General features: G+C 39.3%; 1 protein-coding gene across 1 annotated transcript in view; it reads left to right on the top strand.

Annotated features, from left to right (window-relative positions):
• SYNE2 (spectrin repeat containing, nuclear envelope 2) overlaps positions 1-14189 on the top strand; it is a 165656-nt gene that overhangs the window by 52848 nt on the left and 98619 nt on the right. The window contains exons 42-52 of the mRNA XM_010000671.1: positions 572-736; positions 1571-1927; positions 2371-2505; positions 3333-3494; positions 4759-4911; positions 6406-6561; positions 6954-7219; positions 8361-10470; positions 11954-12276; positions 13104-13248; positions 13994-14187. Coding sequence (XP_009998973.1) covers positions 572-736; positions 1571-1927; positions 2371-2505; positions 3333-3494; positions 4759-4911; positions 6406-6561; positions 6954-7219; positions 8361-10470; positions 11954-12276; positions 13104-13248; positions 13994-14187 — 4166 coding nt within the window. The remainder of the gene's footprint in view (positions 1-571; positions 737-1570; positions 1928-2370; positions 2506-3332; positions 3495-4758; positions 4912-6405; positions 6562-6953; positions 7220-8360; positions 10471-11953; positions 12277-13103; positions 13249-13993; positions 14188-14189) is intronic.

Genomic DNA, 14189 nt, shown 5'->3' with positions numbered 1-14189 from the left:
GTAGGGAAAAAAGCAGCAGAAGCTGAAATTTTTCACTGCCTTGTACTTTGCAGAGGGATAAGTCTTTAAAGAAATGAGACCAAGGTAAGTGTGAAGAGTAAGGTTTTATACCAGTATAAACAGATTCAGGTAGCTATAATGTGAACCATTTCTTCCTATAATCTCCAAGCCATGGTAGATTTTTTTTCCCTTTGGAAGGATGAATGTCTTTTCCTGCATCTTGTTTGTTATTGGTTCCACCCCATGGAGTGCAAATTGCTTTTGCACACCATGTGGCATTCTGCAGCTAATCTTTTTATCCATTTTGGATAGAAAATAGCCCTTTCAGAGTATATTCTTATGGAATGCAAACTGTGTTGCTTGCTGCTGCTAATGAACACTGTTCATGGTGAGCTCTCTGATGTGCTGGGAAGAGGGTTTTTTCTGTGTATATGTAATTAGCTACATATTTTATGAGAAACAAGCAAGTTTTTATGCTGTTGAGATCCTGGAAAAGCTGTGACAGTCTGTGGATTAGTTATATTTGTTTGAATTAATGGTGGACTAATCCCAGAAACTTTTTGGTTTCTAGACCATAGTGCAGACATTGGAAAGTCATGTTCAAGAGCATCAGCAGTTTCAGGATATGGTAGCAGGCCTAAGCACTGAGCTGAAAGCTCTTTCTGTGAAGCTTGGTGACTGTGAAGGTCCAGCAATGGAACAACAATCAGCTGAGCAAAACCAGTTGAAAACACAGGTATGTTGCAGGTTTTGCATCATGGAGAATGTGGACCCCAGCCTTTGGGCCTTGTAGACACTGTCACATGTATAAATCAGAACTGGTAATGGTGTCAAGCTGGAAAACTAAGAAACCTTTCTAAAATACAAAGTATATGTGGCGTTCCTTTTATCAAGATAATTGTAGGACACTCTTGGTGAGCTGAGTGGATATTTACTGCAAACTGAACTGAAGGCACAATTGTCCTAGCTCAAGCACACAGGCTTCTTCAGTTTGGTTGGTTGGGGTTTTAAAATTTGGTGTACTAAGTGTCTGTAAATTAGTCTAGGAGGAAAGCTTAGGAAAATGTCAGTGAGCCAAGTTCAGTTTGAAGGAATGTCCTTCATGCCTAAGTAGATACTCTTTAGTACTTTGGCAGAATTGAGAACAATCTTGTAGCTGTGAGCGTAGAGAGCTACTGAAAGCTGAAACCATAGCTCAGAAATGGGTTGCTGCAATTCCCCTTCCTCCAGAATTTACTATATGCCTAACAAGTAAAAAGGAATAGGAGAGCAAGGGCATTAGAATCTGTTCAAGACTTGGAAAGATCACCACGCACCTCACAGCATACTATCTGATTATTTTATCATTGTAATACTTACAGCTTCAGGGGTTCTCTGTTCATAAAAATGACTGACTGAAAGTGCTGGTTTAGTATTTGGCTTTCTGCAGCAAACAGGTCTGCATGTACTTTTCAGCCAAGGTTATTGTTCACAACAAATGTTTATGATTTTAGTGATTGACTTTAGATTTGAGCATTAAGTATGTGGAGTGAAGGTACTTTTCAATGAAGTGTTTTCTTTGTGATTAAAGGAACAAGAAGCACCTCTTAGTCTATGTGAAGACACGTTAAAGAAGATTTTGGCTTTAGCAGAAACTGTTAAACAAAACACCTCTTCACCAGGACAGCAGTTTATTAAGGATGAGATTGAAACACTTCAGAGTAAACACAGGAGTCTGGAAGAAAGACTTGAAAATGTCAAGGAAAAGAAGGAGCATACTTTCAGTGAAGGCCTTGAGTTAAAAGATGAGTTTGGTAACGAAATACAAGTGGAAGATAAGGCAGATACAGTGCTAAAGAGGGAGACAAAGTTCACTTCTGATACTCCTGTTGCTGCAGAAGAGAGCCTCACAGCAGTAGAGTTAAAGGAGCCTTTGGAATTGCATGATGTGAGTATATTTTTTGACAGCAATGATAGTGGAAGGCTGGTTAAAGAGGCAGCTGTCTCTCAAGTGCCTTTTGTATGTCCCATCCTCTGTTGCATCTGTAGTGTCACTGAAATTAAGCCTTTGCTAAGTATATGTGTATGAATCAAAGATGCAGATCCCTTAACTTGTGACAAGTCTGTAACAAGCAGACTGTTCAAAACTGCAGTTTTCCATTAAAACACAACCTGCATATAGCTTTCTCTTGCACTTAATTAGAGCAGGTATCCTTGGTCAGGACACAAAGGGAGAAGATGTAAGGATGAGAAAATTGCAGATATGCCTCTGCCAAAGAACATGTCCTGTTTGTTTTCATAGAAAATAATTTTTGCCATTCAGAGAGTTAATGTTAAGATACAATGTTTACAGCCACATGAGCAGGTTTTCTTTTATATGATTTCTCCTAGGGTCAAGATGTAAATGGAAATATGTCAGAGAAAGAGAAGCAAAATTATCCACTTTTGGAGAAGAGCAGGGTATTGTCAGACAGCCCATCACAGGGTATCCATCAAAGCAAGGACAAATTGGGGCAGACTTCTCAGGTACCTGACAAATATGTTCTAATACATGTCAGTACATGTATGTGTGTGTGTGTGTCTGTTCACTAGAAATGTGTATGTGATTCTTTACGATATGTAGTCTGACAGAGACTTATTTTCCTTACCTAATGAAAAGAACGATTAATTTTGTTCTAGAAATCATACCCTCAGCCTTGTACATGTGAAGTGTGCAAGAGATCAGTGTTATGATCTGTGCACCCCCTGGAGCTTGGACCCACTTTCTCCATGATGCAAAACATGCAACATACCTGTGATTTCAATGAGTTTCACCACCCATGCTCACAAGATAGATAGTGAGAGGTCACTAACCTGGAACTGTTGATCTTTAGGGGGCCTCAGGATGCTCACACTATAAATTAGTTCATATGTGCAGAGATCCTGAGGGAACAATTTAGAGAATTCCTCTGTTGACCTGACCATTGAGTGATAACAGTAGCTGGGAGAGATGACCATCAAAATATCAGAGTGGAAAACGTCAGTACTGAAATTTCTGGAGAAGGAGCAAGATCAATAGCTAAGAGTTACCAAATGTGTCTAAGCAGAAACTTCTACAACAGTATTAAAAATTATGTGAGGACTTAGTTCTGCTTGGTTTGTGTTTCATAGTGATTGAGGTCCCAGTACAGCAAACTGATCTGAGCAGGCATTTCCAAGACTTTGGGTTTGGGTTACCTCAGCCTTTGCCTTCAGTCATTAAGCTAAACTGAAGTTAAGAGTAGGCAGCTTGTGGAGTGTGCTGTTCCTCAGTAAACTTACATTTTGGACTGTGACTTTTACTGGTTGTAAACATTTTGTATTTTTCCCATCAGAGGGAGGCTGATAAGGAGATCCTAGGTATGGAAAAACAGGGTAGAGTCCCAGAGGATGTTCTGGATAATGTGATTCAGTGTGGCAAAGCAGAACTGGAAAGGCATCAGGATGCTATTGGTATTGAAGGTGATGAAACAAGGAAGGAAGCCTGTCCAGCAAAGGTAACTGGATGTGAGATTACACAAGAGTGATTGAAATTGGGGTCTATGTATACAGTTTATGCCGTGGGAATGATACTACTGATAAATAATTAATAAAACACTCAGCTAACACTGGGGTGTTTTTGCCTGCTGTGCTGTATACATAGTATGTGTTAACTCTCAGAATCCTTTCCTGTCCATTTAAACTTAGTATGGAGGGTTGGGGTTTTTTTTTTAGTCATTACCATAGGCTACCACAAAGGAGTTTGCTGAGGATGTTGCATTCCAAGTCACCTGGGTGTATAGTGAAATATTCTTACCATGTTGCTTAAATACTGTGTTGATTGAGTCTCAGTTATTTAGATTTCTTGTTTACATATTTACTTTGTATGTATGTGGTTGCCTTTGAAATGGTGTGTCCTGATACAAGGGGAATTTTGTCAAACTAGAGCAGTGTTTAGGAGCTGGAGCCATAATGAGTGGGAAGAGGCAAAGTTCTTGTTGGAGATGAAGAGACTAACAGGGGTGTTGCTGCCACATCTTGAAAGCAGTGTAATTGTGACAGGATGGAGCACAGTTTGCACTCATGAGCTTGCTGAGAACTGGGGTAAATTTGTTTATTCTGGGTTGCAGGTAGGCCACTTTCAGTACAAATCCAATCTGACTTGCAGCCAGAAGCTCAGGTATCCATGCAGCATGGACAGGTCCCTGATGCTCTGCTCTCCATAATGGTCATGCTGTAAGGATTTGCCATTCTTAATTTTGGGTTGGTGGCTGCTCTATTTTATCTGTCCCCAGATGATAAACAAACTCAGGCAGAACTTAGAGTTAACAAATACCTCAGGATGTACATACTGCAAATCTCCAGACTGACCATGTTAATATCCTGACTGGTATTTGGCTGTAGACTCTGTCTACAGTACAAGCACAAGAATGGAGCCTCAAGAAAGAGCTGAACCTTATAAAAAATGCATTCAAGACTGCATCCAGGGGTACACAGTTCAAAGTCCATGCTTAGAGAATAATGACACATGAACAGTGTAGGTCAGAGGAAGAACACATGCAATCTGCAGTTTTCCTAAAAATTTATAACAAAAATTACAGCACTGCTTCTTCTACATGGTTTCCTTTGCCATAACCTTGCCTACAATACATTATGAGATGCAATTGTGGTTTTCCTCATACTTATAATTATGGGCTTTGTGACTTCGTCATCTCAAGCACTGCATTACAGCAGGTTTGATTAGGGCTTTTTGGTTACTTGTTTATTTTATTTTTCTTACACCAAAAGGAGGAACCTAGTGATGTTAAGTATCAGTCATACAGAGAAGGTGTGGAGCAGGTTCAACAAAAGGTGTGCCAGAAGAGTCAAGTCCAGAAATCTGCAGCAGCTGAGAAAGATGGTCTGGAATCTAATCCCCCAGTTTCTGCACAGGAGGTAACCCACAGGCTGTTATTTCAGGCTGCATTTGTCAGTCACTGTATTTTTGTTTCCATATGGGCTTCAGCTGAAGTTCTGTAAGAAAAGAAGAGACAAATACTGTCACATCAAGTCCACTGTGTATAGTTCTGCTCTATGTCCATGGTAATTTGGAACTTGACCCAAAATGCCAGCCACGTATTTTTCAGTGCATCTGTTCAAAAGAGCAGTTTTGGTTTTCAGAGCCATCACAATCAGTCTTTGATTATATTAGAGTTTCTCTTTAAATTGATAATCAGTACAACTCCTTTCCATGTTATTATGGTTAGCTATGATAGTCTTTGCCATCATAAGGAAGGCAGGTCAGAAAACTAAGGAGAATTAATAACAAGGTACATTACTAAATTCCATGACTAAGTCTATTCTTCAAGAATAAGTGTTGATCCTTGGTCACTAGATTCTTAAACTGAAGGTAGAGCCACATCTGCACAGTTAAATCTGTAGGAAGCTCCACAACTAGCCTGTCCATTGACTAGACTTACTTGCAACTTCCACGTCTGCTTTAACTGGAAACGCCAACAAAATCTCCCTAAGCTCCTGTGAGACTGGGGAGGTCCCTGCTGGCTGGAAGCTGGAGAATGTTACTCTACAAGAAGGGTGTGAGGGAAGACCCAGGAAGCTACAGATGTGTTAGTCTAACACATCCTGGAAAATATATGGAGGTGTTCATACTGGGTATTATTGAAAAGCATGTAATGCAATCATCTTAGAAGCATTTAGGTTGGAAAAGACCTTCAAAATCATCAAGTCCAACCATAAACCTAACACTGCCAAGTCCACCACTAAACCATGTCCCTAAGTGCCACATCTACACATATTTTTAATACCTCCAGGGATGGTGAGTTCTCCAGCTTTATTGCTCTTTGGACATGCTTCAGCATCTCAATGTCTTTCTTCTAGTGAGGGGCCCAGAGCTGAACACAGTACTCGAGGTGCAGACTCACCAGTGCTGAGTACAGGGGCACAATCACTTCCCTACTCCTGCTGGCCAGACTATTCCTGGTACAAGCCAGGATGCTGTTGACCTTTTTGGCCACTTGGGCACGCTGCTGGCTCAGGTTCTGCCACTCTTGAGCGACACTCCCAGGTCCTTTTCTGCGAGGCAACTTTCTAGCCACTCTTCTCCAAGACGGTAGCATGTCTAGGGGTTCTCTTCTCTCTTCTCAGTTGACTGATTTTCACTTCTAATGGGAACCCTTAAGGGTGGGGGTATCAGTGTTTCAAACTTGATGTGATAGGCAGAGGTTTCATAGCTATCTGAGCAGTGACTGCAGTGTCTGCAGAGGTCGGGACTAGTAATGGAGCTTCCAGCCTTCTGAGTCCTGGTTAATTCACAGAGGCTGTGGGGGAAGCCACAGCAGGATTTAGGCATGGCTTAAACATGAGAAGCAAAGTGTTGCAGTCAGAAACTTGTTGGTTCTTCAGAAATAAGAGTCATCTTTTGTGTTGTAGGACACAGGTGCAGAAGTGGTTGTCCAGAAAGAACGATTTCCTGGAGTGCAAGTAAATAGGGAGTATTTTGCAGAGGAACAAAAGGTCAATGAGCTGAAAAATGAAGTGGCTGAACTGGATATTGTGCTCATAAATGAGCAACTGAAAGAGCTGGAGGTATGGAAATTCCAAGGCCATTCCTGCATGTTAATGTTGTGATACACTTACAGAATTATGACTCACTTGGGCAAGACAAAATTGTTGCACATAGTCTTTTCTAAGGTTTGACTGCATGACTAGTCAGTTTGTCTACCAGGTACCCTACAAGCACTGTGCCTTAAAACAAATATATATCCATGTAAATACTATATTTTGTACTGCTCTCCTGGAGTGCAGTAATAGATACACCTACAATAGTGTGTGTGCTTCCCTGATGTGCACAGGCATGCTCATTTGCATGTGACTGAACAAGCCTATGTTTGTTGATATATCAGTATTTAACTGTATTTTGTGCTGAAAGTGTTTAAGAGTCTCTTTTAACCTTCTCCCTGTGATGGGCTTGATTGCAGAATTTACAAACTGAACTGAAAACATGGAAAGCAAAATCTTTGTGTGACAGTCAAGAAGAATTTCCCAGTGGCACAGGATCAAACAGCACAGAGCTGCAAACCACAGAACCTGCCATGCCCTGCTGGGACAAGCTGCTTCAAGAACTAGATGCTGTTAAGGCAGTGAAGCAACAACAGTACAGTTTAATTAATGAGTACCAGAAAAATCTTTCTGCTGTGCAGTCCTCAATGAAAAATCTGTCAACAGAAAAAGATAACATAAAGATGTAAGTATAGTTGAGAGTTGCTCTTAATAGGATGCAGAACAACTATGGCCCTAGACTGAATTTCATGCCATCCTTCAATGGTCCTCAGACATGGATATGGTGCTTTATCCATTTCATTAGGTAGCAAGAGAAGTCTCATAGGTTTGTAAGTTTAAACAGCTTTAACCAGAAGCATTTCTGGTGGTTTTCTGCTGTCCTTAGGCAGCATCTATTTTTTTTGCTTTTAGCAAAAGAGAAAAATTATTTCTGTGCTAAAAATGTATATACAAGCCATATTAAGATATTTTGGCAAAAATATGGCAGATGTGAAATACTTAATTTTTCTTTAAGGACTCATCACTTCTCATTTTTTTCTGAGGCAAATATGTCATTACTCTGAAAATTAAGTTACTTGCAAGGAAGAATTCTGTGGCAAGAAACAAGTCTAAAGTAGTAATTCAGAGGTAACCACTGCACACAAAATATTTACTGCCTTTTACTTAGCCTTTGAAACATGGAACCAGCCTATTGGTCACTATCAGGTATCACAATAATTTGAAAATCTTTAAAATAATTTATTGTTAATTTACAGTGTAGAGATTGAAAATAAAATAATTTAAAATAGCTTATTTGTATCTTATGTGGGAATTTAAAAATGCTTCCAGAAATAAAAAATGTTTAGATAAATTCCAAATTAATCTTGAATGAATGAGAATTTTGGAAGCTTTTCTTATCTTATAACTAAGTTTTATCTTTGTTATAGATCAGAAATTACAATAAAGTTATGTTTATTCACTTAGAGATGACATAACAGTGTTAGTGATTTTTAAATGTATTGTAGCTTTAAAGAGAAGCTGCATTTCTTTAAGAAATGGCCCATTTTATGTTATTATATACTGCAATTTTAGAGAGTATCCATTAGAATATACCTTTCCTGCAGAGATACCTAGAAATAACTAATGCTGTACAGATAAGCAAGAAATGATACTGCAGTGTTGGTCAGGAGATTTGTGAGAGAACATTGAGAGATACATGGGATTAAGTGAACAGAGTGAGTGAATAATTTTCTAAACAGTGAAATTATATTTTTAAAATGTGTCTAGTTTATGTTTTAGGAGATTTTAATGGTTGTTTTTTTAAACACTACTCATACTTTTGGCAGGGGTCCTATGAGCAACACAGTTCTTCTGGAGAAAATTAAGGCATGCATAGAGTCCTTACAAAGTGAAAGAGATGTCTTAAACCAGTTGAAAACTCAGCAAGAAAACTTATCTCAGCATTTAACATGCATGGATAAAGTGTTCACTGAAAGCCAAATGAGGCAACTGGAGCAATGGTGGCAACACATGGAACAAACAGTGCAAAAGAAACATGATCAAGTTGTGGCAGAAATTGATGAATTTAACCTGCTTATGAATAAAGCACAGGATATTCAGAGACTCATACAGGAACAGTGTTTACAAGCAGAGTTATACTCTTCATCTGAAGGAAAAGCCAAATCCCCTGTACTTTGGACCACAGAGCTGCAGGAAATTAAACATGGTCTTTCTCTGTTAAAAAGAAGGATTGAACTGCAGATGAAAAGAATTTGGAGCGATCAGGAGAAGGTAACCTTGGAGAACTCTATACATGATTTGCAGAGCAAATTGGAAGCATTATCAGCACAGCAAACTCCTCGAGAGGATGATCAGGTCACTGGTCCTACTCTCATGAAACATGAGATGATGAAGAGGCTGAAAGAAAATATTGCATGGGTCAAAGATTCACTGTCCTCTCTTGATCAGAAAGCAGCACTTTTCCCCAGTGATGTTAAATCACAGATCAGGAGTTGTGAGCTTATGAACACAGAGATTCTGAACAGAGAGCCTATGATTGTATCACTGGGTAATGATCTCCAGCACATCATTCCCAGCTTGAAGCCAGAGGAGATCTCTGATGTGACTTCCCTTTTACAAACATTGCAGAACTCATACAAGACTCTTGTTTTAAAATCAGCTCAAAGATTGCAGCAGCTCAAGCTCCAGCTGGAGGAGAGGCAAAGGCTCACTGCAGAAATAGAAAAGGTTCACTGCCAGCTTCGAAATGCTGAGATGCTTGCTAGGCCTGACAAGAATGAAGCCAGCACATGGTCAGAATTAATCAATCAACACACGATTTTAAAGGAGATTTTAAAGGACATACAGGAAATAGAAGGGCTTGTCTCATCCCACTTTAAAGAGACTCAGGTCACAGCTGGGGAACTGAGCCTGTCTGAACAACTATTTCTGATTGATCAGTTAAGAAGTCTGAAGAACAGAGCAAGGAAGACACAGAGGAAAATTGAGGGTAAACTTCATGAAATAGAAAAAAAGATAGCTGTCTACAGAGAGTTTGCTGAAGGAGTAACTTCGTTGCAGCAAGACCTAAATGATCTACATTCTGGTGAAATAAACCTGGAAGAACACAAATTATTAGGTGCCAAGCAGGAAGTGAAGGATAAATGTAAAGTACTTCAAGAAAATGTATTGGCTTTTCAGTCCAATTTGTCACAAATAATGAAGTATAAAGAAATCTTTGAATGTGTAGGTCTAAAATGGGACTCAGTGCAGCTGAATGAATTGCAAACTAATTTTTTAAAAATTAAAAATAAAATTAAAGGGAATATAACACACTTTGAAAATGTTGTTACGGAATGTGATAAGATTCAAGCATTGCTAAATGAAATCCAGACTGTGACATCCACTGTAAGAAAAGAAGCTAACATCCTAAATGATAGCTCTACTTCTTCTCCTGCTGAGAAACTTACATCTGCACAGATTTTATTTCAGACAGTTCAACAAATCCTGCACTTAACCCAGGAGGTAGAAAATCAAATAAACAAAAATGAAGTCCTTGACACACCATTCAGAGAATCTAAAAGGAAAGAAATAAAGAGCCTGGAGAAAGATGTTGGGGAATTGAATCAGTTTCTTCAAAACTTGGTCTCTGATCTACAGTGTGTAAACAGAGAAGATATCCAGAATGAAGTGGAACATATATTCCAAATGGTAAAGCATATTCAATTAGAGCTACAGCAGCCTCTTCTGGTGGACCTGAAAATGATGCAGTATGGAAGGATACGATGGAAAGCAATTCAGAATTTAATACAAGCAAAGTTTTCTGCTATTAAATGTATAATGGAAAAAGAGAAGGACAAACAAGAAGAAAAAACTCTTGCTACTGTTACAGAAACAAAATTAGAGACACTGCAAGGTCATGAAATAAAACTCAAGACAGACATTGCTGCCCGTGTTGTAAGTATTTTTAATAAAAGTAAGGTATGACCATATGTCTTTTCCCAATAATTAGGTTAGGTATTTGTGACTGTAGTGTTTGTATTTTCATGATTTATATCCTTCTTTTATTCCAACAGCTGAATTGGCCCATCATCATCTTTGTATTGGTGGATATGATGGGATCATGATAAGAAACTAAAGACACAAAGAAATTATTGTTGTTGTATTGCATTTGATTATAATCAAGCAGTGGGGATTAACACAATAAAAGAAAGGTGAAGGGGAGGAAGGAAAAGGTGTTGAAATACTGAGCTGAAGAGAGATTAAGTGCAATTGTCCCCAGATTATTCTTGGGGCTGATTTTATGTAACATTTTCAATAGTGACAGTGATGAAAAAAAACAAAAGTTTCTGATTCCTACCATAAAGAAAAAAATTACCAGTGGGGACTGGTCAAGGAAAGTAAAGCCCAGGTCAAACTAACATGATCGGGCTTCAGAGCAGGTGAGCAAAGGAGGGGAAACCAGGATCCAAGGCTTTAACACAAGTATGTAAGCCATAGTAAAGCATTTGATGAAGGATTGACCTGTTTCTTGATACCTCTGTCAGGAAAGGTCCACTCAAGCTGGAACAGATGCTGTTAGAGGAATGAGGTATGTTGGAGGCAATTAATAAAACTGAATTTGCTCAACCTGGTAAGCTGAGGGCAACTGGGAAATCAAGCTGAGAAATGTAATTAGGCTGGAGGTAGACTTAATGGGTGGCAAAGGACTGCTCTAAGATGAAGGGCAGTGTTAATACAAGGAGAAAGAGTGATTAAATTTATCTTGGAAACCAGAAGAGTGTTAACCTTCATAGTAAAGAAGCTCTGGAAGTGTGTTCTGGTCAAGAAGGCCTGTGCCCTGATTGCCTGAGAGATCAATGGATACAAACAAGGAAATATGAAGTAGTAACCAAGAACAGAGGGAGGGACTTGGCATCCCTGATGGACTTACAGTCCTGCTGCCAGATTTCCTGGTTTGATGTGCTTCGTATTCACTGCTTGGGGATTGTGTGGAAAGCACAGTTAGAGCTGGCAGTCACACACCATTCTCTCTACAAAGAAGCAGTTTGTCAAGTCATAGTGGAGTTACCCCCAGAGCAGAATAAAGCATTAACATGTGGGCTTTTTTTGTCTAAACAGGACATACACTGCCATGTCCATAAAGGACCTTACGGCTCTTGTATCCTGCCATCCTTCTCTCTGGACTTTTCCAGTACTGGCAGTTCCCTCATAACCCCTGTTTCTACAGTTGAGGGCAATCAATCCATAGGTTACAGCACTAGGTGACTGCCTAGGCAGCAGGGTGCCTTTGCCATGTATCCTCTCCCACCTCCTCAGGCCAATTCTGGGTGCCTTGATCTCAAAGAACAAAGGTGTGAAATTCTGGAAGGCCATCTGGTAACCCAGAGGAGCACAGCAGGTTTTCTTGATTGTTCCTTTGTCTTTTTAACGCTTTCAGAGTGCGCTGGAGGAGGCACATAAGACTGGTGAGCTCTATACTAAGGCTGTTCTGAGGGCTGCCAGGTTCCTGGAGGACTATGAAGCTCAACTTGAGTCTTCCAAAGCAGAGCTTGGTAGCTCAGAGGAGGTCTGTCAAACTCCACAATGGAAGCAAGAAGAGTTCAACTCTGCAAAGGCTGACATAGAAAACCTGCAGTCCAAGCTGAAAAACCTAGTGAAGAAAGAAGACAAAATATGTCTGGAAAACACTCTAACAGAACTAGTGAATAAGAGTTTGGTATTAAGCGAGAAGGCTCAAAGGAAGGAGGCTAATGAGCAGAGGTAGGTTTAAGAGATTTTCCTAGATTGTGCTCCTTATTATGAGGAATCTGACTGACAATAAATTCAGTGTTGTCTCTGCTCTGACAGAATCAAGTAATTCAGCAGAAAAAACTGTAAACTTTGATGTTGTTCCCAGATGTGATTGTAATGGGAGGAAAAGTAGCAGGCAATCAGAATATTGCTAATTATTTACAATGCAATAACTTTTCATATATTCCAAAAAGTATGTGTGGGGCTTGACTGAGTGTCAAATGGTGCCAGAATCAGAAGGAAGCACATTTCCACACGTTCTATTTCAGTGCTGGTGCAGATTAGAATAGTTTTTAGAGGCTTCCATAGGCTATTCTGATGGCTTCAGAAACTGAATTCCAAACAAGACACAGGCCATAATTCCCTTCCTTCAAATATAGGTATGGAAGACATCTGAAGTCCCTTCAGATACACGTACAGAAAAAGTGTGGGAGAGCAGAGTAAAGGATTTTTAAGTGCTTACTCATGGTCTAGTGCTTCTGGTTCCATTGAGCATAACCTTAAAATCTGCTTTTATAAGAATTGGGTTACTTTAAATGCTCTGGTAATAGAAAAGATAAGATATAGAAATAAGAAATTGGAATTGTACAGACCATACCTCATAGGGACTAACAGAATGGGTGTTACAAACTGGAAACTAATTTTTGGGAATATCTGAGGTGGACAGAATTTTTCCTCAGGACATACAATTCCTTTGAGCAGTTCCATGGTTGATACATGCATATATATACCTATGTTTCTTTACCTGTGCAGCATTTGTACCTGCGTCTCTAAAGTCTTTATATTGTTTCCTACAGGTATTTTGAAAAATACAAAAGCTTTACAAAATCCAAAGATAAAGTGTGTGATAATCTTAGCAAACTGGAAAAGATGCTTGGACAGTCTTTGTCTCAAATACCAGTGTCTTATAAAGAAGCTTTGGAGCACCTAGAAGAAAGCAAGGTAAGAGAGGCTGTGAAGAATGGGAAAAGCTCATGCAAATCTGATGTATCAGCTATGCACACCATATGATATTATAGTAGAAAGAAGTGAAATTCTTTATCCTGTATTTCTGTACATATAAAGCCACGGAAGATATTTTAATACTTATCAAAAGACCAGATAATAATTGGCCATGTAAAATGAGTACATCTCATTGCTGTAGATATCAAACATTGTCTGTGCTTAAGATACTGTTACAGTTCTGTTCAGAGCCCTCATTACTTCTTTGCAGGGCCAGGACTGATCAGATTTCTAACATTGCTGTGGGTTTCCCTTAGAAGTGTAAATCAGAGAATTCCAGTTTCCCCAGCCAGTTTCCCCTGCCTCCTCACCAGAACTCTGCTATAATCTGCCTCTTTGCTCTCTTCTCTTTTAGCATTCATCATATTACAGGCTTTTTATTATATATATATATGTAACTCCTTCTCATTTATCTTCCCTTCCAAATAGCCAGGAGGAAATAAGAACAACCTAATTGCCTGATCACACTGTTCTTCTGTTTGTTGTGTTTATTTACCCCATTTTTCTCCTTTTCTCTTCTTTCAGTCCTAACCAACAGAATTATTTCATTACAACCATATTTAACCAGCTTGGTGGGGTGATTGCCATTTTATTAGGGCATCATAATCATGTCACTGAATTGTCACTCCATTAACAGTTCTGACTGTATTATTTTATCTATTTACTTGTTTGTTTTTCCCATAAGATTTTAGTCTCCAATATTGACTCGGCTGAAGATGATCTAGTGAAGCTGAGGCAGGTCTCTGGAGAGCTGATGAGATTATGCAAGAGAAGTGACAGGGCACTGGGCAGGATTGTAACAGTGCTGTGGGAAAACTGGCTGAGTTTGCTTGAAGCAGCAAAAGGGCTGGAAATTAATTGTGAAGAACTGAAGCAGGAAT

This window comes from Chaetura pelagica, unplaced genomic scaffold (assembly GCF_000747805.2).
Source record: "Chaetura pelagica isolate M959 unplaced genomic scaffold, ChaPel_1.0 scaffold36, whole genome shotgun sequence".
NCBI lineage: Eukaryota > Metazoa > Chordata > Aves > Apodiformes > Apodidae > Chaetura > Chaetura pelagica.
This window is presented reverse-complemented; position numbering and strand designations above follow the sequence as displayed.